The following is a 27,929-nucleotide window of genomic DNA, read 5'->3' as shown; positions in this document are numbered from 1 at the left end:
ATTTACTTTTGCTGTTTAGCTATTTGTTTTCTGTATGTTTTTTTCCCTCAATAAACTCCATCACTGCCTTTTTTTTTTTTTTTTTTTTTTGGATTTAGTGTTTTGTTTTGTTTCTTTTTTACATTTATTAAATGACATTGACTTGATTGGAACCAGCAAGTGGCAAGTGTTTTGTGACTAGTGAGGTATACCTGGGTAGCTGTTTCTAGAATTAGTACCTTAGGAAAATACTCAGGCATGGATAAAATGTAGCACAGTAATGATGGGAAATGGACACTGCTGCAGCATACAGTTTCTTCAGCACCTTAAAGAATACAAACTCCTTTTAAAGTACACTTCTTCACAGACAGGAAACAAAACATTTCAACATCTGAAGTTAAACAACCCGAGATTCTGAAAGTGGATAGCAACTTAATGGTTAAAATTTGAGTAATGGTGACAATTGGGGGGCTAAACAATCAGTCATCTCCAGCAGTTTTTCAATGTTCACTAAGTAGTAAGCATAAGTACTGCATATTCTGGTTTCACTTCAAGAACAGTCCAAGGTTGTCAAGCTTCAGTCTCTCTGGAAAATACTGGTGGGTAACACTTAAACTGACAATTCTCTTTTAAAATTAGGGTTGGTTCTTGCCACCACTGAAGAATAGCTATAGTAAAATCAGTGCTTTAATCTAGCTCTTCAGTGCACCTGAGATTTAGAAAGCTATATAAACTCAAACAAGCATAATGTCAGTTAAAGAAAAATATAACCGTACATGCACAATTAGTATTACTCCCCCTTACTCTACTAAGTTAGAGAAAAGTTCTTAATTGTCAAGAGTTAACAAAATCCATCTCTAGAATCCAAAATAGCGCCATATTTCTCTTGGTTCTATTATACAATGAGTTAGGGTAGTCACGATCTGTTAATACTGAACCACAAACCCAAGTTCAAGTGTGCTGTGTTCCCAGTAACAGGAAAAGTGATGGCAGCCGGCTTTTGGAATAATGCTGCAGGAAATCTAGCTGTCGTCCACGGAAGATACAGCTGCTCCTGAAGTGACACTGCTCCATGTAGGACACGGAACCCTCAGCACACAATCAGTTAGCAAGCTCGGAACTTTCTCACTACCCTCCTTCATGGCATGGAGACTTTTTGCTAATATTTGCAGAACTTCAACAGAGAGCAGTCCATTTTTCTTCTCATAAGGAATGACAGTTGTCAAGTACTCTTTCTCTCCACATGAATTTCCAAAGGTGTGGCAGAGGCCATTCTGAATGACATTTGAGATCCTTTCCACGCCGAGGCGTGTGCCAGGCACATGACTTCTCTCAGTCTTGACATTCTGAGAGCTGCTGTTTTTGAGCTTCTTTTTCTTTTTGGCCGTTTCTTTGTGCTCTTTCTGTTTGTTCTGCACTTCAGTAAGAACAGAAATAAAACTGTTTTTCACTTCCTTTTCAAACTCGAGTTCATCTCGCAGGGCTAACTGCTGCACCAGCTCTTCAGGGAGATCCTTAAAAAGGCGATTTCAGTTTCTTCCAGGAGTTCATTTAATTCAGACACTGAGAGCCTTTTTACTCTCGCTTCATAATTGCCTGTACTAGGTCTCTTAAGGGTCTGAATTTCCTGGGAAAGCACTGAAAGCCCATCCGACTGTATGGCGGTTTCATCATCTTCTGGGTCTGGTGATTCCTGCATCATTTCTTTGATGTTTTCAGTAACCTGGTCTGCAGTGAAGAGGGGCTCGTGGCTGATGCAGGAGATGATGATCGGATGCATGTCCAGCTGTTCTCTCAGGTCCTCATCATCTGATGTATCGAGGAGCAAACTGTCGCCCCTTCTTCTGAGAGGTTCAGAATAAGCAAACGCAGGTTCTGGTATGGGATGACTTCCAGTCCATAACTGTCTGTCAAGGCGTTCCAAATCCTGTGGTAGAGACTGCTAGCTGATTTCTAACCCTGATTCCACCATCTGCCTCAGCACATACCTGGACATCATTTCCTAGTTTTTTTATAGTATAATATTTTGAGTTCCTTGTTTTTCCTTTTCTCTATATTTTTTAGTTATTTTCTTAGTGGTTGCCTTTGTAATAACAAAGAACATCTTAAACTAATAACAATCTAATTTAAGTAGTACCAACCTAGTTTCAGTGGTGTACAAACTCTGTACATATATCTATATCTATATCTATATATCTATATATATATACATCTCATCCCTTTATATTATTGTATTATTGTCTCAGAGTACATCTTTATACATTGTCTGCCCATTAACATAGATTTTAAATATTATTTTACACATTTGCCTGTTTAGTCATATGTGGGAAAAAGGCAATTATAAACCAAAAGTACAGTAGTACCAGATTTTATATTTACCAATGCAGTTACTTGTACTAATGTTCTTTATTTCTCTTACGGCTTTGAGTTGCCATCTAGTGTGTTTATTTTTTTTTTCAGTCTCTCTTTAGCATTTCATGTAGGGCAGATCTTCTGGTAACAACTCTTTCAGCTTCTGTTTATCTGTATGTGCTTCAGATAAAATTTCTCCTTCATTTTTGAAAGATGTAGACAGAATTCTTGGTTGACAGTATTTTTCTCTAAGGACTTTAGATATGACACCCCCTTGTCTTCTGACCTCCATGGTTTCTGATGAGAAATCTGCTATTAATCTTACTGGAGATCTCTTGTCTGTGACAAGTTGCTTCTGTCTCGCTGCTTTCAGAATCCTCTCTTTGTCTTTGGGGTTTGACAGTTTGCTACAATGTATACACGTAGATCTCTTAGAGTCTGTCCTGCTGGGGGTTCACTGAGCTTCCTGGATGTGTATATTCACGTCTGTCCTCAGGTTTGGGAAGTCTGTGGCCATCAGTTCTTCCAATACTTTCCTGCCCCTTAGTCCCTCCTGTCCTTCTGGGACTCCAGTGATGTTTATTCTGTTATGCTTGACGGTGTCCCCCAGGTCCCTCGGGCTCTGTTCATTTTTTTTCATTGTTCTTGTTGTTGTTCCCTTTCAGCTCCTCACACTGGATAATTTCAATTATCTTGTCCTCAAGTTCACTGATCCTCTCTTCTTACTGTTTAAACCTGCTGTTGAATCCATGTAATGAGTATTTTTATTTCAGTCACTATACTTTGCAACACCAAAATTTTTGTTTGGTTCCTTTTTATAATTTTCATCTCCTTATTTTATTCTATAAAAATTTTCCTGATTTTCTTTAGTTCTTTGAATATGAATTGTTTTAGCTCACTGGATAGATTTAAGAGTTGATTTAAAATTTTTGACTAATAGTTCTAATGTATGAGCTTCCTCAGGGAGGGTTTCCGGCAAAATCTTTGTTTTTTTATAGTATAATATTTTGAGTTCCTTTTTTTCCTTTTCTCTATATTTTTTTAGTTATAGATTAGTTTTAGATTATAGATTATTTTTTAGTCTTTGTTTCCTGTGAATGGGTCGTATTTTCCCATTTCTCTGTGTGTTTTGTAATTTTTTGTTCACCACTGGACATTTTAAGTATTATGTTGTTGTAACTCTGGCAATCTAGTTCTCCCACTCCTCTGGAATTGCTAGGTTTTGTGTGTGTGTGTGTGTGTGTGTGTGTGATTGTGTTGTTTTTGAGAGCTGGACCTGTCATTTTGTGACTTTCCCAAATGAGTTTTGCTCCCAACTGGGGAATGGAAAGAGAAAAGAGAAAAACAACAAAAAACAACGCCCTGCCTCTTTAAAGCTCCTCTGCCACTTTTTCCTGTGAGGGGTTGGAACAATGACCACCCTCAGAGCCAGCTCCCCCCTGATCTGAAAATGCTGATTAAAAGCAGTGATTGGTCTTCAGACCACTCTCACCTGATTTTGGAGGCCTAACCCCTTATAGCCCACCCTGGCCCCTGCTGCTGCCTGACATGACCTTGGGAGGAGGGGGTGGGAGCCACTGCAATGGTGGGTGAAATTCACTGTATTTACCCCAATCTACTAGTGTCTTCCTTCAGCTCTTCTCTGGATGCTGCACAGTGTCCTTAGACTCCAGAGTTTCAAAATTCTTGATTCAGACAGTCCCTGCCAGTTCAGTAGTTGTTTGGTGGAGGAACCTATTCCTGGAGCTTCCTATGCCACCATCTTCCTTCAATACCTTTTTGTTATTATTTTTATAAACACCATCCAAAGTACAATTTCTCTATTTTTAAAAAGGATTATTTTTGCCTCTATAAAAAGTAGCACATGGACATAGAGAAATTTTAGAAATTGAAGAACATGGAAGGTGCAAGTTACCTATATCTTTACAACCTATTATTAATATTTTGGGTGCATTAGTCTGCAATCTATTTTCTATATTTCAATTTTGTTTTATTTGTTTGAAGCCAGAGGGAGGTATGGGGAAAAAAAAGAATAATTTAAGGCCAAAAGTTTAAAGCAAAGTAACCAAGGTCATTATGAAATGAAAAAGGCACCATAAAGAATGATGGTTTTATAACATTGAATTTAAAGTTTGAAATGAGAGATCAACAAAGCACATAATTCAAAAATGTTTCAGGGACAGGAATAAAAGCAGAAAACATAATCATGGTAGTGGATTTGAACTTCCCCTTATCAGTCTAAAATAAAAAACATGGATCTGGGGAGAGGACTGTGGGGAGACGGTGGGGCGGGAGCCCCAGGAGTGAGTCCTTCCACCAATACGACTGCCAAACCGGTGGGAACTGTCTGAATCAACTAGTTTTGAAACTCCAGAGTCTAGGGGACACTGTGCAGCATCCAGGGAGAAGTGGGAGGCAGAGGCTGATAAACTGCGGTAAATGTTGCTGGATGTCACCCTCCCTGCAGAGGCTGCCCCCGTCCCCACGCCTCGTGGTGGCAGCAGTGGGGCTGCAGCTCCGGCTCCTGGAGCAGCTTGCTGGGGCAGGGGGGACATTAACTGGTCCTCCGAACTCTGGGGATGTGTGGTCTGATCCAAGATCTCTACCTTTGATTAACTACTTCAGATAAATGGGGGCCAGCTCTGAGGGCGTCCACTGTTCCAGCCTCCCTGGAGCAAAGGCAGCAGAGGAATCTTAAAGACATTGCCCTTCCTCAAAACTATGGAAAACAGTCAAAGGGCTGCCTGAACTGGGCAGGTGCTAAATCAAGAACGTGCTCCTTCAGAGCCAGAGCTCCTCCAGGTCTGTGCTCCCGCTCCCTCGCCCCCTCCACGGTGCACCCTCACTGTGGTCCCTGGGCCTGCTCCAGGGGAAGCAAAGTGACCCCTCTGTGCACACTGGGGTGCATGTATGTCTACGCCAATCCATCAGGTGGAAGTCTGAGAGACCGGGCTGGGACCGTGCCTCAGCTTGCCTCCCCAGGGTTTGTCCTGAGGACAGAGAAGCCCCTCGCAGACAGCTGGGACAGGGCAAGAAACAATGAAGTCAAGGTGGCCTGGAGTCACTCAAGAGAGCACCCAGGAGGGGGAAGGATCTCTTTCAAAGGGAGTAGAAGGGACAGTCACTCAAAGTGTATTTACTGTAAACTGTACATGGGGAATTCCCAAGGCTTTGAGCAAGCACAAGCCCAGGAAAAGATGCAGGCACACTGGCTCCAGGCAGGCTCAGAAACGACACAGAGGATCCTGCACTTCAGTTTTGCCTCAGGCTCATCTTGATGGGAGGTCTAAGCTCTGACGGAGAAACCGGCCAAAACAGAGCTACTTTGCAAAGCCTGAGAAAGGTGCTTTTTTGCTTTGGTTTGTCTGTTTGTATTAGCTCCTGGCATTTCAAGAAAATCTCTGTCATATCATGAGCTAGATACAAACTTAAGGAACAGACAACTCAAGAACTAAATCCCAGAGATAACACTTTAAAATATTAAAATGTATGGTGTACAACAAGACTACAAGACAAACAAACAGGAAATGATGGCCCATCCAAAAGAATAAGATAAAAATCTAGAAGGCATCAATGAAGAGGACCAAACTTTGGACTTACCAGAAATTAAAAAAAAAAAAAATTATCCTCAACATGTTCAAGAAGTTAAAGGAAAACATGAGGAATAACTAAAGGATATATGAGGAAGACAATGAACCATATGGGGATCCCTTTGAGATTATCAATAGGAACCAAAGAAAAATACTGGAGTTGAAGACCACAATAACTGAAATGAAAAATTCCTTAAAAGATTTCAGCAGCAGATTGGAGATGGCAGCAGAAAGAATCAATGACCTCAAACATAAGACAACTGAAATGATTCAGGCTGAGGAGAAAGAAAAAAGGATTTTAAAAGGTAAACAGAGTCCAAAGTCATGGGGGACATCATCAGTCATACCACTGACTCAAGAGGACACAGAAAACCTCGACAAACCAATCATAAGATGCTGAAACAGTGATCAAGAACCTTCCAACAAAGAAAAGCCCAAGACCAGATGTCTTCACAGGTGAATTCTATCAATCATTCCAAGAAGAGTTAACTTCAACTCTGCACAAACTCTTCCAAAAAATTGAAGGGAGGGAACGCTCCCTAATTCATTCTACAGGCCAACAGCACCTTAATACCAAAGCCAGATGAAAACGTCACAGGAAAAGAAAATTATAGACCAATAAGCCTTATGAACATAGATGCAAAAGTCTTCAACAAAATACCTGGGATAAAACCCACTTGATCATGGTGTATAATTGAATCCAACAGCACATTAAAAAAATTATACACCATGATCAAGTGGGTTTTATCCCAGGTATGCAAGTGTGGTTCAACAGAAGAAAATCAATTAATGTGATATAACGCACTAACAAAACAAAGGGAAAAAGCCACATGATCATCTCAATAGATGCAGAAAAGGCAATTGACAAAATCCAGGGGTCTAGATGAAAACACTCAGAAAAATAGGAATAGAAGAAAACTTCCTCAACATGATAAAGGGCATGTATTTAAAAAAAAAAACACACAGATAACTTCATGCTCGATGGTGACAGACTGAAAGCTTTCCCTCTGAGATCAGGAGCAGACCATGATGCCCACCATCACCACTGTCACTCAACATTGCATTGGAAGTTCCTAGCCAGAGAAACTAGGCAAGAGGGAGAAATAAAATGCAACAAAATTGGAAAGGAAGAAGTGAAAATGTCCCTATTTGCAGATGACATGATCCTATATGCAGAAAATCCTGAAAAAATCCACAACAAAGTTACTAGAACCAATAAACAAATTCAATGAAATATTGGAGTAAAAGATCAACACCCCCCCAAATCAGTAGTATTTCTCTACACTAGTACTGAACAATCTGAAGAAGAAATAAAGAAAAAAAATTCATTTACAATATGATCTAAAAGAATCCATTATCTAGGAATAAATCTAATCAGGGATGTAAAGGTCTTATACACAGAAATCTACAAAACTTTCCTAAAAAAGAAATCAGATAAGATCTAAATAAATGGAAGGACACTCCATACTCATGGAATAGAAGACTAAATATTGATAAGATGTCAATTCTACCCAAACTGATTTACAGAAACAATGCAATCCAAATTCCAACAGCCTTCTTTGCAGAAATGGAAAAGCCAATTATCAAATTTATTTGGAAGGGTAAGGGGCCCCGAAGAGCCAAAGCCATCTTGAAAGAGAAGAACAAAGTTGGAGGACTCATACTTCCTGACTGTAAAACTTATTATAAAGCTACAATGTTCAAAACAGCATGGTAATGGCTCAAGGATAGATATATAGACCAACAGAATTGAATTGAGAGCTCAGAACCCTCACCTAAGAGGCCAAATCTGTGGCCAGTCGATTTTTGACAAGGCTTCCAAGTCCACTCAATTGAGAAAGAACACTCTCTTCAACAAATGGTGCTGGCAGAACTGCATATCCATGTGCAAAATAAGTAAAGAGGACCCCAATCTCACCACCATGTACAAAAATTAACTCAAAACAGATCAAATACTTAACTATAAGAGCCAGGACCATAAAACTCCTAGAAGAGAATGTAGGGAGCATCTTCAATTTCTTGTGGTGGGCAATGGTTTCTTAGACTTTATACCCAAAGCACAAGCACCAAATAAAAAATAGATAAATGGGATCTCTCAAAATTAAATACTCTTGTGCTTCAAAGGACTTTGTCAAGAAAGGGAGAAGGCAGCCTACCTAATGGGAGAAAAACATTTGGAAACCACATATCTAATAAGGGCTTAATACCCAGGATTTATAAAGAAATACTACAACTCAACAACAGAAAGACAACCCAATTTAAAAATGGGAAAAAGACTTGAACAGACACTGTCCCAAAACGGAAATACAAATGACTAAAAAGTACATGAAAGGGCTATGCAGGCAACTCTCCAAAAGTCCTGTGCAGTTCTCCTGCAGAGACTCTTCAAGTGGCTCCTCTATCTGCAGGTTGCTCCTCAGAAGCACGCTTGTGATCTGCATCTACCTTTTAGTCTCCTGCCTCCCTCTGCACCCTGAGCTTCAGCCATTCTGGGAAAATTTCAGTTCCTCAAGCTGTTCTGTTCCATTGTGCATCCGCCTGCCTCATCAATTTAGCAAACTCCTGTTTAACTTTCGAGAGATGCCTTGGAGAGACAATCCTGGATCACCATTTTTCCCCAGTTACTCCTCCAGGGCAGTAGGTAGAAAGCCAGGAACTGCATGGACCAGACACTGCAGAGCAATGTGACTTTGGGCATACTTCATACAACACTCATGAACACGTGGAACAGCTGAGATCAGCGAAAGCTCCATCTTTTCAGCAGACTGGGAATGTCCCTACACAGCCCTGCAGCCCAGAACTGCCCTAGGGGGACAGCGCTCACCTGTGACATAGCACAGTCATCCCTCAACAGAGGACCTGGGGATGCACGGCCTGGAAGAGGGACCCACTCGCAAGTCTCAGGGGCCATATGCCAATACCAAGGACTTGTGGGTCAGCAGCAGAGACAAACTGTGGCAGGACTGAACTGAAGGATTAGACTATTGCAACAGCCTTAAAACTCCAGGAACACCAGGGAGATTTGATTGTTAGAGCCGCCCCTGCTCCCTGACCATCCAGATACATGCCCCATATTCAGGGCAGGCAACACCAACTACACACGCAAGCTTGGTACACAAGTTGGACCCCACTAGACTCACACCCCACAAAGACAAAGTGGGGGAGAACTGGCTTGGGAGGAATAGGTGGCTCGTGGACACCACCTACTGGTTAGTTAGAGAAAGTGTATGCCACCAAGCTGTAGATCTGACAAATTAGAGATAAGTGTTTTAATCATTCTACAAAACCTAAAAGAAGCCTATCAAGTTAAGCAAATGCCAAGAGGCCAAAAACAACAGAAAATTTTAAAGCATATGAAAAAAACAGATGATATGGATAACCCAAGCCCAAGCACCCAAATCAAAAGATCATAGGAGACACAGTACTTGGCGCAATTAATCAAAGAACTAAAGATGAACAATGAGAGCATGGCACAGGATATAAAGGACATGAAGAAGATCCTAGAAGAGCATAAAGAAGAAATTGCAAAAGTAAATAAAAAAATAGACAATCTTATGGAAATTAAAGAAATGGTTGACCAAATTAAAAAGATTCTGGATACTCATAGTGCAAGACTAGAGGAAGGTGAACAATGAATCAGTGACCTGGAAGATGACAGAATGGGAAATGAAAGAACAAAAGAAAGAATGGGGAAAAAAAATCGAAATGGACCTCAGGGATATGATAGATAATATAAAATGTCCAAATATGAGACTCTTTGTTGTTCCAGAAGGGGAAGAGAAAAGTAAAGGTCTAGGAAGAGTATTCAAAGAAATTGTTGGTGAAAACTTCCCAAATCTTTTAAACACCATAAATACACAAATCATAAATGCCCAGCGAATTCCAAATAGAATAAATCCAAATAAACCCACTCCGAGACATATTCTGATCACACTGTCAAATATGGAAGAGAAGGAGCAAGTTCTGAAAGCAGCAAGAGAAGAGTAAGTCACCACATACAAAGGAAACAATATAAGACTAAGTAGTGACTACTCAGCAGCCATCACGGAGGCGAGAAGGCAGTGGCATGATATATTTAAAATTCTGAGGGAGAAAAATTTCCAACCAAGAATTCTTTATCCAGCAAAACTCTCTTTCAAATTTGAGGGAGAGCTTAAATTTTTCACAGACAAACAAATGTGGAGAGAATTTGCTAACAAGAGACCTGCCCTACTTGAGATACTAAAGGGAGCCCTACCAACCAAGAAACAAAGGAGAGAGAGAGATGGAGAGAGGAACAGTACTAAAGAGATTCAGTATGGGTACATTGAAGGACATTAATAGAAAGAGGAAAAAATATATATGACAAACATAAACCAAAGGATAAGATGGCTGATTCAAGAAATGCCTTCACAGTGATAACGTTGAATGTAAATGGATTAAATTCCCCAATTAAAAGATATAGATTCACAGAATGGATCAAAAAAATGAACCATCAATATGTTGCATACAAGAGACTCATCTTAGACACAGGGGCACAAAGAAATTGAAAGTGAAAGGATGGAAAAAAATATTTCATGCAAGCTACAACCAAAAGAAAGCAGGAGTAGCAATATTAATCTCAGATAAAATAGACTTTAAATGCAAGGATTTTATGAGAGACAAAGAAGGCCACTACATACTAATAAAAGGGGCAATTCAACAAAAAGAAATAACAATCATAAATGTTTATGCACCCAATCAAGGTGCCACAAAATACATGAGACAAACACTGGCAAAACTAAAGGAAGCAATTGATGTTTTCACAATAATTGTGGGAGACTTCAACACATCACTCTCTCCTATAGATAGATCAATCAGACAGAAGACCTGTAAGGAAATTGAAAACCTAAACAATCTGATAAACGAATTGGATTTAACAGACATATGTAGAACATTACACCCCAAATCACCAGGATACACATTCTTCTCCAGAATAGATTATATTCTGGGATATAAAACAAGCCTCAATAAATTTAAAAAAAAATTGAAATTATTCAAAGCGCATTCTCTGACCACAGTGGAATACAATTAGAAGTCAATAACCATCAGAGACTTAGAAAATTCACAAATACCTGGAGGTTAAACAACATGCTCCTAAACAATCAGTGGGTTAAAGAAGAAATAGCAAGAGAAATTGCTAGATATATAGAGACGAAAGAAAATGAGAACACAACATACCAAAACCTATGGGATGCAGCAAAAGTGGTACTGAGGGGGAAATTTATAGCACTAAATGCATATATTAAAAAGGAAGAAAGGGCCAAAATCAAAGAACTAATGGATCAAGAAAATGAACAGCAAATCAATCCTAAACCAAGTAGAAGAAAAGAAATAAGGATTAAAGCAGAAATAAATGACATAGAAAACAAAAAAAATAAGACAGGATAAATAACACCAAAAGTTGGTTCTCTGAGGAGCTCAACAAGATTGACAAGCCCCTAGCTAGACTGACAAAATCAAAAAGAGAGAAGACCCATATAAACAAAATAAAGAATGAGAAAGGTGACATTACTGTAGAACCAGAAGAAATTAAAAAATTTTTAAGAGGATACTATGAACAACTGTATGCCAACACACTGGATAGTCTAGAGGAAATGAACAATTTCCTGGAAACATATGAACAACCTAGACTGACCAGAGAAGAAACAGAAGACCTCAACCAACCAATCACAAGCAAAGAGATCCAATCAGCCATCAAAAAGCTTCCCACAAATAAATGCCCAGGGCCAGATGGCTTCACAGGGGAATTCTACCAAACTTTCTAAAAAGAACTGACACCAATCGTACTTCACCTCTTTCAAAACATCAAAGAAAATGGAACACTACCTAACACATTTTATGAAGCTAACATCAATCTAATACCAAAACCAGGCAAAGATGCTACAAAAAAAGGAACACTACAGGCCTATCTCCCTAATGAATATAGATGCAAAAATTCTCAACAAAATATTTGCAAATCGAATCCAAAGACACGTTAAAAAAATCATACACCATGACTAAGTGAGGTTCATTCCAGGCATGCAAGGATGGTTCAATATAAGAAAATCAATCAATGTATTACAACACATTAACAAATCAAAAGGGAAAAATCAAATGATCATCTCAATAGATGCTGAAAAAGCATTCAACATAATCCAACATCTCTTTTTGATAAAAACACTTCAAAAGGTAGGAATTGAAGGAAACTTCCTCAATATGATAAAGAGCATATATGAAAAACCCACAGCCAGCATAGTACTCAATGGTGAGAGACTGAAAGCCTTCCGTCTAAGATCAGGAATGAGACAAGGATGCCCGCTGTCACCACTGTCATTCAACATTGTGCTGGAAGTGCTAGCCAGGGCAATCCGGCAAGACATAGAAATAAATGACATCCAAATTGTAATGTAAAGTAAAACTGACATTGTTTGCAGATGATATGACCTTATATCTGGAAAACCCTGAGAAATCAACGATATAGCTACTAGAGCTAATAAACAAATTTAGCAAAGTAATGGGATATGAGATTAATGCACATAAGTCAGTAATGTTTCTATATGCTAGAAATGAACAAACTGAAGAGACACTCAAGAAAAAGATACCATTTTCAATAGCAACTAAAAAAATCATGTACCTAGGAATAAACTTAACCAAAGATGTAAAAGACGAATACAAAGAAAACTCACTTCCTAGACTTTACACCCAAAGCATAAACAAGAAAAGAAAAAATAGATAAACAGGAACTCCTCAAGCTTTGAAGTTTCTGTACCTCAAAGGAATTTGTCAAAAAGGTAAAGAGGCAGCCAACTCAATGGAAAAAATTTTTTGGAAACCATGTATCTGACAAAAGACTGATATCTTGCATGTATAAAGAAATCCTACAACTCAATGATGATAGTACAGACAGCCCAATTATAAAATGGGCAAAAGATATGACAAGACAGTTCTCTGAAGAGGAAATACAAATGGCCAAGAAACACATGAAAAAATGTTCAGCTTCACTAGCTATTAGAGAGATGCAAATTAAGACCACAATGAGATACCATCTCACACCAATTAGAATGGCTGCCATTAAACACACAGGAAACTACAAATGCCGGAGAGGATGTGGAGAAATTGGAACTCTTATTCATTGTTGGTGGGACTGTATAATGTTCAGCCACTCTGAAAGTCAGTGTGGCAGTTCCTTAGAAAACTAGATATAGAGTTACCGTCAATCCAGCGATTGCACTTCTCGGTATATACCCGGAAGATTGGAAAGCAGTGACATGAACAGATATCTGCACACCAATGTTCACAGCAGCATTATTCACAATTGCCAAGAGATGGACACAACCCAAATGTCCTTCAACAGATAAGTGGATAAATAAAATGTGGTATATACACATGATGGAATACTACACGGCAGTAAGAAGGAACAATCTTGTGAAACATTTGAAAACATGGATGAACCTTGAAGACATAATGCTGAGCGAAATAAGCCAGGCACAAAAAGAGAAATATTATATGCTACCACTAATGTGAACATTGAAAAATGTAAAACAAATGGTTTATAATGTAGAATGCAGGGGAACTAGTGATAGAGAGCAATTAAGGAAGGGGGAATGATAACCCAGTAAGAGTAGATAAGCTATTGTGGGTAAATTTAACATTCTGGGAATGCCCAGGAATGACTATGGTCTGTTCATTTCTGATGGGTATAGTAGGAACAAGTTCACAGAAATGTTGCTATATTAGGTTATTTTCTTGGGGTAGAGTAGGAACAGGTTGGAAGTAAAGTAGTTATCTTAGATTAGCAGTGTTTTTCTTACTCCCTTGTTATGATTTGTTTGAAATGCTTTTTTATTGAATGTTTTTTTTTTTAATTTTTATATAGTTGATTAAAAAAAAAAGTTAATTAAAAAAAAAAAAGAAAAAATATGCAGAGCCCCCTTGAGGAGCTGGTGGAGAATGCAGGGGTATTGGGCTGCCCCACCTCGATGGTTGCTAATGTGCTCACAGACATAAGGGACTGGTGGTTTGATGGGTTGAGCCCTCTGCCATAGGTTTTACCCTTGGGAAGACGGTTGCTGCAAAGGAGAGGCTAGGCCTCCCTATAATTGTGCCTAAGAGCCTCCTCCCGAATGCCTCTTTGTTGCTCAGATGTGGCCCTCTCTCTCTAGCTAAGCCAACTTGGCAGGTGAAATCACTGCCCTCCCCCCTACGTGGGATCAGACACCCAGGGGAGTGAATCTCCCTGGCAACGTGGAATATGACCCCCGGGGAGGAATCTAGACCTGGCATCATGGGATGGAGAACATCTTCTCGACCAAAAGGGGGATATGAAAGGAAATGAAATAAGCTTCAGTGCCAGAGAGATTCCAAAAGGAGCCGAGAGGTCACTCTGGTGGGCACTCTTACACACAATATAGACAACCTTTTTTAGGTTCTAGTGAATTGGAGTAGCTAGTAGTAAATACCTGAAACTATCAAACTACAACCCAGAACCCATGAATCTCGAAGACAATTGTATAAAAATGTATCTTATGAGAGATGACAATGTGAGTGGGAAAGCCGTATGGACCACACTCCCCTTTGTATAGTTTATGGATGGGTGAGTAGAAAAATGGGGGAAGCAAAACAAACAAACAAACAAAGGCACCCAGTGTTCTTTCTTACTTTAATTGCCCTTTTTCACTTTAATTATTATTCTTGTTATTTGTGTGTGTGTGGTAATGAAGGTGTCAGGGATTGATTTTGGTGATGAATGCACAACTATGTAACAGTACTGTGAACAATCGAATGTATGCTTTGTTTTGTATGACTGCATGGTATGTGAATATATCTCAATAAAATGAATTTAAAAAAAAGTACATGAAAGGATGCTCAACTTAACTAGCTATTAGGGAAATGAAAATCAAAACCACAATGAGATGCCATTTCATACCCACTCATTGGGTGAAATAGGAACACTCATTCATTGCTGGTGGGAATGTAAAATGGTGCAGCCGCTGTGGAAGACAGTTTGGCAGTTCCTCAGAAAGGTAAGTATAGAATTACCATAAGAATGCGCAATCCCACTTCTAAGTATATACCTGAAAGAACTGAAAGCAGGGACTTGAACAGATATTTGTACACTGGTGTCCATAACGGCATCATTCACAATTGTCAAAAGATGGAAGCAACCCAAATGTCCATCAACCCATATACGGATAAATAAAATGCGGTAAATACGTACAATGGAATATTATTCAGCCCTAAAAAGAAATGAAGTTCTGGTACTTGTGACAATGTGAATGAACCTTGAAGACATCATGTTGAGTGAAATAAGCCAGACACAAAAGGATACCTATTATATGAGCTCACTGATATGAAATAATTAGAATAAGCAAATTCATAGAGTCAGAATCTAGAATATAGGTCAGCAGGGGCTGAGTTGGGAAAGGGAATGGGAGTTAATGCTTAAATTGTAGAGTCTCCACTGGGGTATAGAAAATTTTGGTTATAGATGGTGGTGATGGTAGCACAACATTGTAAATCTAATTAGTAGCACTGAGTTATATATCTGAATGTAGTTAAAAGGGGGAAATTTTAGGTTGTATATATATTACCAGAATAAATTTTTTTTTAAAAAAAGCATAGGACTGTACAACACAACAGTGAACCATAATGTAAATCATCAACTATAGTTAATAGTACAATTATAAATTTTTTTCATCAGTTATAACAAATATGCCACACTACGGCAGGATGCTAATAATTGGGTGGTATATGGGAATTCTGTATTTTATGCATTATTTTTTTGTAAACCTACAACTTCTCTTATACAAAACAAACAAACATAGATCTGGAAGTATAACCAAGGAGGATAAGCAAGTACATACCCACATTGGATTTTATGTCCTACATATAGGGAACACAAATCTTTCTGGCTGTCAACGGAAATGTTTTGATAATTGATCACATAAGAGGAATAACAGGCACTCAGCTGCCAGAGAAATGCCTACCCAGAGAAGCCTAAACTCAGGAGGATGATTCTCCAGCTGCACCAGGTCTGAGGCGATGTAGGTCTGGGGTGGCTCTGGAAAAGCTCATAGAGGACACAGTCTTGTGTCGAGTGACCTTTTCCTTCATGTGGCATGAGGGCTGCTGTGCCTCCGAGCATTGCACCCAACTTCCAGGCAGGAGGACGGGCAAGGGCAAAGGAAGAAATGGAAAAGGCCAAGGGGATGGGCCACTGGTTTTGCAGAAGCCCCACTGTCTTAGCCTAGACCCCTTAAAAAGCCTGAGACCAGATCCTGGAAGCAGTTTACTGGGGAGGGGATACCAGGGAGAGGGAGTGAAGGGTGGGGAAGAGTGAGGCGGTGCGGTCGGGGTTACGCTTCTAGGGGGAGTGGCGGCCGGTAGCCGAGCCCTCAGCTCTCGGGGCTGCTTAAAGGGTACCGGCGGCGGGGGCTCTTTCCCGGAGGCGAGGGCGAGGCGGAGGACGTGGCCAGGGTCCTCGGCGAGAGGCGTGCAAGGTGTGGAGGGCGGCGATAAGGACAAAAACACTCTTCATCCAGTAGGAGTATGCGCCAAAGAGATTTATTCAGGGGTGATTACAGGTTATATAGGTTGGTAAGAAGGGCAGGGCTGGAAAGGAGGTGAAGCAGCCTTAAATGGCAATATTGAAGGGAGAGGGGCTAGGATTGGTTCTGAGAGGATTCAGGAGCCGTTGCAGCGGGCGGGGGTTGTTCTGGCCACGGTGCATGCGCGCTGGCGGTGGCAGGAGTGGCCTTGGCACAAGGGAGTGAGTGGGTAAGATAAGGAAGTGGGGAAAGGGCAGTTGGGAGAAAGGCGGTTTCCTCCGGCAAGCCTCCCCTGCCAGTGGCATTTTGGGTGAGGAAAAGGGAGCTGCCTTGACCTCGCTCCCCAGGCTCGGGGGGGCTGCAGAGGGCACTCACGCCCGTACCTACTACCCTCCCCAGGGGGTGATCAGGTCCCCTGGCCCAGGCCTGGCAAGCTGAGGTACAAGCTCAGTCACCCGCAATTCCCCTTTCTTTTCTAATTAGAGGAAGAGGCTTTACCGGAGAGGCCCGCTAAGGGTGAGGGAAGGGGGAGGTCAGGGAAGGGAAAAAGGGGTTGATGGTGGTTCAGTGAGGCTGGAGTTCAGTGTTGGTGTGGTGCCCGGGCGCTCGACAAGGGCTTCGCTGCAGCGGGTTGGGCGAAGGTGAGGGGTTTAAAGTTCAGGGGTTCAGAGAAGCTGGAACTCGAGGTGAGAGCGATGTTTAGGTGATTGAGAAGGGCCTCGCGGTCGGCGGGTTGACCGGTGGCGTTGAGGTCGCGGAGGGTTGGCTGTCATCTTGGAGTGGGGGGCGTCAGAGGTGGCGAGTCGCTGATACTGGATTTGCACGAACGAGGAAAAAAGGGCATCTGTTTGTTTTCTTACAAGCTGGACAATTTTGCGGATGAGGCAGGGTCCTAAGATGAGAGCTAGAATAATTATTAATAGGGGGCCAAGAAAAGGAAGGATGTATGGGAGGATGGGAGTGAAAAAACTGGACCAATAATTGGTGGCTTCACGATCTCTTTTACGCTTTTCCAGTCCCTCTCGGACCCTTTTTAGGCTGTCCTCGACGAGACCTGTGGAATTGGCATATACACAGCACTCTTCTCCTAGGGCGGCGCAGAGGCCTCCTTCTTTGAGGAGGAGAAGGTCAAGACCTCGGCGGTTTTGGAGCACTACCTCAGAGAGGGAATTGACAGAATTTTTTAGATGGTAAATAGCGTTTTGTAAGTGACGAATGTCCTCGTCAACAGCCGCCCTGAGGTGAGTTAGGGCGGAGCCTTGACTGGCTAGTGCAGCGATTCCGGTGCCAGTGCCGGCAAGACCTAGGAGGGAGGCAATTGTAAGGACGGTGATGGGCTCTCGCTTTTGCAGAAGGACAGGAGCTGCAGTTTTTTCCAGACGGAGGAAGAAGTCTTCTTCGCTGTGGTATAAGACCCTAGGGATAAGGACAATTAGGAGGCAAGTTTCTTTATATTCACTGATGATATTCGTGCTGAGACAGGGGGTAAGTCCTGTAGAGGAGCAGAGCCATTGGGAGGAGTTATGAGGAATGAGAAATTTTGCCGAGCTACTGGGAGATGAGTAGCTGGCACAGGCGGTGAGGTCGGGAGAGTTACTGGAGCGAGGGCGGACGCACTTTCCCGTATAGGAGACTGAATGAAAGGTCAGGGGGACGGCAGAGGTATTCCAATTGCATTCTAAGGGGCTGTCTTCTGTGCTTTCTGAAAAGGAGAGGTTGGAGGCAACGGGCTCGTATAGTGAGGAAGAGGTGGAGAGGCAGAGCCAGCAGGATGAGGTAAAATTGGGGTTGGAGACATTTGGTGAGGTGAAGGTTGCTTGGATAAGGCTGAAGAGGGGAGAAGAGTAGTGAGAGGGGGGTAGAAAAGGTTGGGGTGGTGGGGTTGGCGATACGTTGTTTGCAGCTGAGGTGCGGCCTCCGGATGCGCTGCTTGTACTTGAAGTGCGGCTGGAGGGCTGTGGATTAAGGGGGTTAATGACTTGGTTGGAACCTATGCTAGAGGGTGTTTTTAATGCAGTATTTTGGCCTGGTTGGTTTACAGCTTCCTTTTTTATAAGAATAAGTGATTCTCGGTCGGCTCCTTTCTCATAGATTCTGAAGCCTCAAGTTTGACTGAGTAACCAGGAGGGATTAGTGGGGAGCTGCACTGTAAGATTAAGATGTGTGCAGGATCTTTCACTTTTTTGGCCGAGCCAGTTAACAGTAGGGAGTTTGCACCCTGTAGGGGCTCACTTTAGGGTAAGGTAATGATTAGGAACAGGAGGCTTCCAATTAGTGGCTAATGTTTCACACCCCCAGTATGCACAGTAGTACTCGTTGGGGGAATTACAGTACGATTTTCCAGGATTTGAGGATGGGCACATGTAATATTGGGCCTGGGGATCACTTACCTTTCGAGCGCAGGTTTCTTCGACTCTGGAGACAAAGGTGGCGAAAGGCTTACTCGGCTCCTGGAAGAGCTTGGTGAATTTATTAGGCCGACAGGCAGAGCAGTTGGCAAACGCGCGTAAGGCGATGCCTCTGAGGACAGTCCAGAAGGCAGCAGGGGCATTAATATAAGCAGACGCATTTAGAAACGCTCCAGTGCCCAAATAGGCTTCGGGGGGATGATAGACTCCAATGGCTGCATCTTGCTCACTTTGCTTAGCTGCTTCTGCCTGGAAGTGAGCACGCCAGTCAACAAACTGACCGGGGTTAAAAATTGAACGGGCAAGCGAGGCCCAGTCTTGGGGGAGGCAATAGTTCATGGCGAGATCCTGTAGTATTTGGGAAGCATATGGGCTACCTAACCCGTCCTCCTTGACGGCCCTGCGAAGCTGCTTGATAGTATCTAAGTCAATGGGATACCAGTCATGCGGCCTCTGTGGTGTGGGGGTAAGGTTAAGAGGAAAACAGCGAAAAGCATGAGAGAAAGGAGGACGCGCTTGCAGAGGGCTTGGCGCGGGAGTGGGGGTAGGGGGAGCGTTGCCCCAAGGATTGCCTTGAGGTGCAGAAGGCAGCCAGGGGTTGTTAGTCGGCAGGGTGGGAGGAGCGGCGGCAGCTGCCGGTAGCGGCTCCGAGGGGGAGCTCGCCGGAGGGGGAGGCGGAAGTGGGAGGCCCCAAGCGTCGCAAGACGGCGGCGCGGTGGGAGTGGCTAAGGCATAAGATGGCGGACTAGCTCCGCCCTGTGGAAGGGCGGGGTAAAGAGTACGCGGTTTCCGGCCCAGCTTAGGGCTGACGTTATCGCTTGGATTTAACGGGGCCTCGATCAGGGGGGAGGGAGCCCTGAAGGCAGGAGCGGATGGTTATTAAGGTGGGGAGCAAGCCGGGAGGGAAACGCTTGCTCTCATGTTCAGACGATCATAAGTAACAGGGTCCCAAAGATGGCAAGTGGTGAGCCATGGGTTAAAGGGCAGCAGGAGATCCCAGTATATCTGCAGCTGCCGGACAGACACTTTACAGCGATGCGTGTCTAGGAGACCAGCCAGAGCACGAACTTGAGGTGCCTGACATGTAGATATACGATTACCCATAGCTGAGGGGAGAGGAGGGGGAGTTGTTTACCGAGCAGAGAGAATGAGATAAACTGTGGCTGCAAGGCCGAAGGAGACGGCGAGAGCAGAAAGCAGTGCCCTTTGGTAACGGGAGTAGTCAGGGGGGGGCAGTTGCAAAGAGGCACACGGCACCAAATGAGGAAATAAAGATACAAAGAACTACAGCAAAGTAATGGAGGGGAAGAGGGAGAGCGTTAGGAGGAACGGGGGTCATAGAAGTGCGCATACAAGAGGATGAAGAGAGCGTGGGGGAAGGGAGGAGCGGCTTCGGAGCAAGGAACCTCCCACGGCTCCGGAAGCGGCGAGGGAGAGGCGGCCCTTACCTTGCAGGCGAGGAAACGGGAAGCTGGAGAGGCGTCCGGGCGAGCGGGTGACCTGCCAAACTGTCGTGTGGAGACGTTCCTCACACGGGGCACCAGTTGCGGTCGGGGTTACGCTTCTAGGGGGAGTGGCGGCCGGTAGCCGAGCCCTCAGCTCTCGGGGCTGCTTAAAGGGTACCGGCGGCGGGGGCTCTTTCCTGGAGGCGAGGGCGAGGCGGAGGACGTGGCCAGGGTCCTCGGCGAGAGGCGTGCAAGGTGTGGAGGGCGGCGATAAGGACAAAAACACTCTTCATCCAGTAGGAGTATGCGCCAAAGAGATTTATTCATAGGTGATTACAGGTTATATAGGTTGGTAAGAAGGGCAGGGCTGGAAAGGAGGTGAAGCAGCCTTAAATGGCAATATTGAAGGGAGAGGGGCTAGGATTGGTTCTGAGAGGATTCAGGAGCCGTTGCAGCGGGCGGGGGTTGTTCTGGCCACGGTGCATGCGCACTGGCGGTGGCAGGAGTGGCCTTGGCACAAGGGAGTGAGTGGGTAAGATAAGGAAGTGGGGAAAGGGCAGTTGGGAGAAAGGCGGTTTCCTCCGGCAAGCCTCCCCTGCCAGTGGCATTTTGGGTGAGGAAAAGGGAGCTGCCTTGACCTCGCTCCCCAGGCTCGGGGGGGCTGCAGAGGGCACTCACGCCCGTACCTACTACCCTCCCCAGGGGGTGATCAGGTCCCCTGGCCCAGGCCTGGCAAGCCGAGGTACAAGCTCAGTCACCCGCAAGGCGGGGGGGGGGGGGGCGCCTCCCACCCTTCTGAGCCGCTGGCTGAGGGGAGACGGGAGGGTCCCCTCAGGACCACTTACCCAGCCACTGCCGAGGTCAGGTGGACGGCAGAGGGGGCCGAGACCCCTGCCCAGTCACACCTGGAGGACACAGGGCAAGGGGCACAGAGGGCAAACCTGTGCCTGGGGGCTGCTGGAAGACCCCTGCCCATCAGCCCAGTGTCCAAAGGGCCGCTGCTCAGGGTGAGGATGATGGGGAGCAAATGGCCCTCCCCATGCTGAGCAGAGGGGACCAGCCACCTTGTCCCGGAGACAGCTGCCGGGCTGGCTCGCCTCGTTTGCCGGCGTGGACATCTGTGTGTCCGGACTGCGCAGGTGTGAGGTGCTTGTCGGGCAGCTCCCCTCCCCGTCACAGTGCCAGTGGAACTGACATAAAACCCCGGCGCTGGTTTCCCGCAGCGACCAAGGTTATGAATCAGGAGTCATAAATTTCAAGTCAGTCTGAGGAAAGGGGACATTCCCTTCAACCAACCAACAGATGAGAAAATCCCTCTCAGACATATAGGTTTCCAGAAACGAGGATGAAGCAATTTTGCCCCCAAAAGCCAGCTCCACCTTCATTTAAGTTGATGACAAAAAGACAACTTTGGTTTTATTTCTGTTTTACATCGGGCCCCTGTGTGCGCCAGGTCAGCGGACGGGGGCAGAGCAAGAAGACACTGTACTCGCCAGGGCCCCCTCCCTCCTCCAGCGAAGGGTCAGCCCAACTTACGCCAAGGCTGCCCCGCCAGAGCCGTCTCGGGTCGGGTGATTGTCCAGGGGGTGGCTGGGGGGCGCGTCCCTCGATGAGGTGCACAGCCAAAACGTCAACACGGCCCTCGCTCCAAAACCAGGAGGCCGTGTTTGAGCTTTCGCTGCGGGGCCCCTGGTCAGGCAGTGCCGCTGCCCCCTCGGCGCACCCCTCTTCATGGGCCTGGGCCCCACCCGCGTGAGGACCCAGCGCCAGATCCGGGCCCCGGGCGCCCGACGCAGGACGCCGCGCTGGAGGGCTCGTGCCCGGCGCTGAGGCGCCTTTCCCTCGCGAGGAGGACCTGGGGCTGGGGCGGGGTGGTCAGTCCATGTCCACCTCTGTTTACTCACAACAGGCCCGGGCACAGAGGGGACAGGACGCATGAGACACCCCGAAGGGCCACGCCCGGGGGTGTAGCGAGGCGGCAAGATCAGGTTCAGCGCCGCGTTTAAACGACGTTATTTGTGCGAGCACAGGAACCGCAGGACGGCTTACCTCGGCACTGCAGTTTGCAGGTGTCGTTGGGGTTGCCCCAAAGACATAGGCGCGATTAAAACCGTGCAGAGAGCCGCCGGAAGGCGATTCGTGGGGCTGCCCGTGTGCGTCCCCTCCTGGCCACGCGCGGCAGGCGGCTCCCCGCAGTTCCCCGCGGGCTCGTCCCTTCCGCGCGCTCCTGGGCGAAACCCCAGCAACGGCCGGGAGTGTGGGCTCTGTCCGTCCCCGAACACGCGGGGCTCCCGAGGAAGATACTTTGTGGGGACGGAAAACCGCGGGCCTGGTGAAGGGAGTTCTTGGAGTCCCAGGAAAAGGCACTGTGCTTTAAACCAACAGCAGAGGAGCAAGGGAGGGGCTGGGGACATTGCAGGAAGCCTTTAGGGCCAGAAAACGTTGTGTGTGTGCACGTGCATGTACACACGTGTGCATGTATGTGTGTGTTCTCTGCACAGATGAACCTGCTTGTCTCTGTGTGCATGTGCGCACAGCTATGCATGTTTGTGTATATATGAACGAATATGCATGTGCGGTGTGTGTACGTGTGTGAATGCGTGTTGTGCATATAGGTGTGTCTGGGTGTTGTGCATGTGTGTGCATGTGTGCATGCAAGCACCTGGATGAGGAGACTGCGCTGGGCTAAAACTGCTAAAACCAGAAACAAGCTCTTCTGCATGGGAATGCATCATAGCAAACCCCCACGGGAGGGAGGGTGGGCGTGGACAAGTCCTTCCCTAACTGGTTCAATTACTTCCAATTAGGCTCTCATAGGAGCTGTACTCTTCTTTTGTAGTATTTATCATGGTTAAACTTCAATTGTTATTGATGTATAAATAATATATGAGGTCATAAAGGGCACAAAGCTTAGGCTTCCCACCGCCAAGATGCAGAGCATTTCTAACAGCACGAAGGCTCCTCGTGTCCCTTCCCAGGTGATAGCCACACGCCCACAAGAGGTGGTGGGTTCTGTTCCAGATGAGGCGCCACTTAGTGCCGTGATCCTGGGCTGGTGCCCTTCTTGAGAGACTGTAAGCACCACGGGGACAGAGATGAGTCTTTTCTGACTGCCGCCGTGCCCCCGCCCGGAGTGCGGCACATCCGTGGAATCAGCAGAGCACAGGAAGGAGCGGGAGCAGCAGTGTCCTGCCTACAGGCCTGGGTGTTAGCGCTGGAGGGTCTCGTCTTCTGATGTGGTACAGACTGAGCTCCATTCATCTCTTCCTTCCTCTCTGTCAGCCTGAAACCACGGCCCCCCAGGAAGAGAAGCTGCAGGCCCTGGGGGTGGGGCGCACACCTCCCTCCATCCACGCAGGCCAGGAGTGCAAGTGGGGACCTGCGTGTGCCAGCGTCAGTGATCGCCGCGGCTCCCAGGAAGCCTCTGCCCTATGGGGGTGGATACAAGCAGGACTTGTGACGTGGGAGAAGTGACGCGGAGAACAGGAGGAAGGTGTCAGCAAGCCGTACCTGGCGGCCAAGGTTTGACTGTGCTCACTTGGATGTACACACAAGCAGGCAGCACACACGCACCCGGCTGAGCCTCACGGGATACACCTGCACACACAGTAGCCTGACACGCGTCCCATTTCGGCAGGGCTGCTTTGAACTGCAGGCGACTGACAAGCCAACCACGGTGGCGTAGACAGCTGGGGTTTATTTTCCTTAGATTACAAGCTCTGGAGGAAGGTGTCTGAAGACACCGGTTTAGCAGCATCTCTGCCACTCTCCCATCCCACCCTTGGGTCACACCCACGCTGCAGCCCCCTCCAGAGGAAGGAGGCAGGAGGGGACTAGGGCCTCTTCTTGACCAGAACTTGAAGGCCACTTCCAGACCAACCACTGGAGAGGGCACAGGGGCTCCGACAGGCTTGGAAGGGTCACTGTCATCTCCTGGGTTGGGAGAGGGGCTGCAACCCGCCGGGGCCAGGGAACTCTGCCCACCACTGGGAGAGCCCATTAGTTGGGAAGGGGTGGCTGCTCAGTAAGCAACAAGCAGTGTCTGCCCTCCCCACACTCATGCCGGAGTCGTCTGTGCCCTCAGGTGTCACACACGCTGGGGTCCCACATGCGGGGTCCCACACACCCAGATGCTGCTCTCATCCACCCAGCTCTCGCACCCGGGGCAACACCTGTTATGACATGTGCTGGAGATGCGAGTAAACAAGTGCACTCACAGGAAACACACTGTGCGTGCTCAGAGTGCCTCTGCGGCGAGGGGCTGGTCATGGGGAGCCGAGGGGAGCTGTGAGCAGGATGCAGCTGGGTGGCGAATGCAGGTCAAGAGTGGAGGACAGGAAGGGAGTGGGGCTGTGGGGTCCAGGGCCCAGAAGGGGCGGGGGTGGGTGGCGTTGAGGAGGAGCTGGGGGCTGGGGCCCCTCAGCCCCCAGGACCCCGTCACTCACGGCACCCGCTGACGGGTTTCTGATCCGACCGGCTGGGGCTCTGCCTGTCCAGCAGCCCTCCTGCCCCTCATGCCCACCCACCACATGGCAAAGAACTCACACAGAGGCAGGAGGCCAGTGGGTGCCACAGCCTCGGGGACCCCTCACCCCTTTCCTTTGCAGCCGTTTCCGGGGGCCATGAATCACTACATCTCGGAGGCTCAGGGTGGGGCTGGCGCACCTGGGCTCGAAGACCTGTATTATGGGCGTGACTGCACACTCGCCTTTAGACAGTGCACTCCCCGTGCCGGGGTCCGGGGCTCAGATGCGCCCCTCCGGGCAGTGGCAACAGTCTGGCCTGGGGCTGCAGCCAACCTGGCAGCAGATCTCCAGGGCAGGGTCCTTGCCCAGCTCCATCTGGCTGGGACCGAAGGTTATGGTCATATCCAGCTGGGCCTTGAGCAGTTGGAGCTCCTTCAGCGCCTGTAGCACTTCCTGGGAGGCCTGGGTCCCGCTTCCCAGGAGGTTGTAGTTCTCCCCAGGGTCCACGGACAGGTCGAAGAGCAGAGGGGGCTCATGGGCCGTCAGAGGGTTCGAGGCATGGCAGATGGGGTCTGCTGTTGTGTCGCTGTGTGCAGAGCCTGGGGAGGGGACAGGGGCTGGCACATGGGCAGTGGGGACATCTGTGTGGGGCAGGGGCGAGCGGCGGGGTGGGACGTTACCCTGAGTGAAGAAGTGTGCCTTGTACTTCCTGCTGCGCACGGCGAAGACCCCGTGGATCTCATCTGGGGAGGGCGGGTAGAAGAAGACATACTGCCGGGGGCTCTGGGGGCAAAGTTGGGGGGCCGGGGGTGGGGAGGCCATGAGCCTGCGGGTCAGGCCCTGGGTGTGCCCCACCTCCTTGCCCACCTGGGAACCCGTGGCCCACCTTGCCTGTGCCCAGCAGCAGGGGGCTGAGGTTGAAGCCGTCCAGGGTGGTGTTGGGCAGCGGGGCCCCGGTCAGGGCAGCCAGGGTGGGCAGCAAGTCCAGGGAGCTGGCTAGCTCGTGAGTCACCCCTGGGGCAGAGGGTTGTGTGGCACTCAGATCACTGTTAGGGATGGGAGAGGACTGGGGTCCACGAGGACAGGGCCTGAGGACTGACCAGGAGTGATGTGGCCTGGCCAGAAGGCCACGGCCGGCTCCCGGACGCCCCCTTCAAAGGTGGTCCCCTTCCCGCATCGGAGGGGGCCAGGGCAGCCACCGCGGGTCATTCGCATCGTCTCAGGCCTGGAGCACACGGAAGGGCCTCAGCAACGAAGCGCCTCGGGTCTCGGGCCCTTGCCCCACCACCTGCTGCCCACAGAGATGGCCAGTCTTTGGCGGCCCCGGTCCTGACTGACCAAGACCAGCATCTCTCGTGCCCCCATCCCCCATTCTGCCACATTCCTGGGCCAGCAGCTGGGACGGAGGACGCGCCGGCGGCCCTGTCCGCATACCCATTGTCCGCAGTGAAGATGACCAGCGTCTCTCTGAGCAGCCCCAGGTCCCCCACAGCCGCCATCAGGGCCCCCACAGCTGCGTCCAGCTCCATCAGGGAGTCCCCGAACGGCCCACGGCCCGAGTGCCCTGCAAAGCTCTGCCCACTGAACTGGGGGTAGTGGGTATGCTGGGGGTGGAGACCAGAGTTAGCACGGGCAGGGGTCCTGGGCGGCCCGCAGGTTGGGGGCAGGGTCACTCACGTGGGAGGCGTAGTACAGGAAGAATGGGCGGCCCTGGCGCTTGGCATCAGCCATGAGGTTGCGTGCGAAGGCCACGTAGTGGTCCTCAAGCCCAGGCAGCCAGGGGGGCTGCGCATGCACCGAGAGGTTGGCCAGAAGTGGGACGGGGACCAGGCCCTGGTCACAGAGGCCGGCGCAGGGGGTGGCCGGCGGGAAGCAGGTCAGGTTCTGGCAGGGGCCCTGGAGGGAGCAGCTCCAGTGAGGGACTGAGCGCGGCAAGGGGGGCTTGGGGGCACGAGGGCCCTGGTGGTCTCCTACCTGGTCGTGGGAGTACGGAATGCCCAGGAACCGGTGGAAGCCCTGGTGGGGGGGCAGGAAGGACCCATTGGGCCCCACCCCGAGGTGCCACTTGCCGGCCATCCCGGTGAGGTAGCCTCGGGCTGCCAGGATCTCCGCCAGGGTCACCTCCTCCAAGGGCAGCCCCCCACTGGATCTGGGCTCCAGGACGCCAGGGTACATGCCCGACCGAACCGGAAGTCGGCCCGTCAGGAGGGCAGCCCTGCAGGACAAGTCAGAGTCCTTGAGACAGAGACCCCAGCAGAGAGAGAAGCTGGGGCCCAGACAGGAGGAGATGGGGAGAGAAACGAGGGCTGAGACGGACGCAGAGAGAGGCGAGAGGACGGGAGGAAGCGCCACTTCCCCCAGAGGCGGGAACCCGGGCCTCTCCCCCTGCATCAGAGCCGGCCTGGGAGGAGTCGACGGGCGGGGAGAGGGTGGGCGGGGCCGCCCCGGCCCCTCTGCTCACCGGGAGGGCGTGCACAGAGACACCGGCACGTAGAAGTCCGTGAAGCGCAGGCCCCCCGCGGCCAGCTGGTCCAGGCTGGGGGTGGCGGAGCTGGGGTGGCCGTAGGAGCCCAGGTCCCCGTAACCCAGGTCGTCAGCCAAGATCAGCAGGATGTTAGGTGGGCCGGCAGCGGCCAGGCCTGCGGCCAGGGCCAGAGCGAGGGGCCCCAGCGCCCTCATGGCGCGTGGCACAGGTGGGTTGCCAGAGACCCTCGGAGCGGAACGGCAAACCGACCCGGAGACCCGGGGCCCAGGCGCGATCCCTCCCCCGGGGCCTCCGACTCCTCCCCTGAGACCGCAGAGGCCCCCTCCCCCGCCCAGACGACGCCGTCCTTAGGCTCCAGACTCGGATGGGCACCCGGGGAGCCCTGGGCCGCGACCACCCAGAGACTTAAGCAGCGGGGCACCTTCCGTTCCCGGGCGGAGACGCGGCCTCTTCCCTCGGAGGCCCCACCCCAAGTCGTGGTTCAGGGGCCGAAGTCACAAGACAATGACCGGCGGCGGCGTCCAGCGCGGGACGGGGACCCGTGACCGGCCGAGGAAGGGCGGGCGGGGGACAGCGCGCAGCGGCGCTCGGCGGGCGCTTCCGCCTCCAGCGCGGCCCCGTCCTGCCCCGTGGTCCGGTGACCGCGGCTGCGCGCCG

At 48.4% G+C, this 27,929-nt stretch overlaps 2 protein-coding genes across 3 annotated transcripts; both read right to left on the bottom strand.

The window, feature by feature from the left end:
• Positions 1-98: 98 nt before the first annotated feature.
• LOC119541622 (fasciculation and elongation protein zeta-2-like) lies at positions 99-24,837 on the bottom strand. The gene is given in 7 exon segments (XM_037845690.1): positions 99-1,499; positions 1,502-1,815; positions 1,818-1,906; positions 21,167-21,226; positions 21,858-22,162; positions 22,371-22,548; positions 24,767-24,837. Coding segments are annotated over 7 exon segments (1,515 nt in total). The 3' UTR covers positions 99-1,001.
• On the bottom strand, positions 23,999-27,929 carry ARSA (arylsulfatase A). Of its 2 annotated transcripts, none has more exons than XM_037847149.1 (8): positions 27,249-27,928; positions 26,762-27,002; positions 26,465-26,683; positions 26,222-26,391; positions 25,888-26,012; positions 25,674-25,801; positions 25,468-25,570; positions 23,999-25,386 (listed from the first exon to the last, which is right to left on the bottom strand). In XM_037847149.1, exons 1-8 carry the CDS (start codon positions 27,464-27,466, stop codon positions 25,067-25,069), a joined length of 1,524 nt encoding a protein of 507 aa, XP_037703077.1. In that variant the 5' UTR covers positions 27,467-27,928; the 3' UTR covers positions 23,999-25,066. The 2 variants fall into 2 exon arrangements, with proteins under 2 accessions (XP_037703077.1, XP_037703078.1); XM_037847150.1 differs by having other exon boundaries at positions 25,191-25,386; positions 25,468-25,530; positions 27,249-27,929.

This window comes from Choloepus didactylus, chromosome 8 (genome assembly GCF_015220235.1).
Source record: "Choloepus didactylus isolate mChoDid1 chromosome 8, mChoDid1.pri, whole genome shotgun sequence".
Taxonomy (NCBI): Eukaryota; Metazoa; Chordata; class Mammalia; order Pilosa; family Megalonychidae; genus Choloepus; species Choloepus didactylus.
This window is presented reverse-complemented; position numbering and strand designations above follow the sequence as displayed.

Excerpts from the sequence above, each read along its gene's own strand:
- ARSA (XM_037847149.1), bottom strand. The coding sequence starts at position 27,466 with ATGAGGGCGCTGGGGCCCCTCGCTCTGGCCCTGGCCGCAGGCCTGGCC. Across the intron at positions 26,013-26,221 it reads ATCTTCACTGCGGACAATGG|GCCTGAGACGATGCGAATGA; the intron begins GTATGCGGACAG and ends CGTGTGCTCCAG. Across the intron at positions 25,387-25,467 it reads GGCACACTTCTTCACTCAGG|GCTCTGCACACAGCGACACA; the intron begins GTAACGTCCCAC and ends TCCCCTCCCCAG.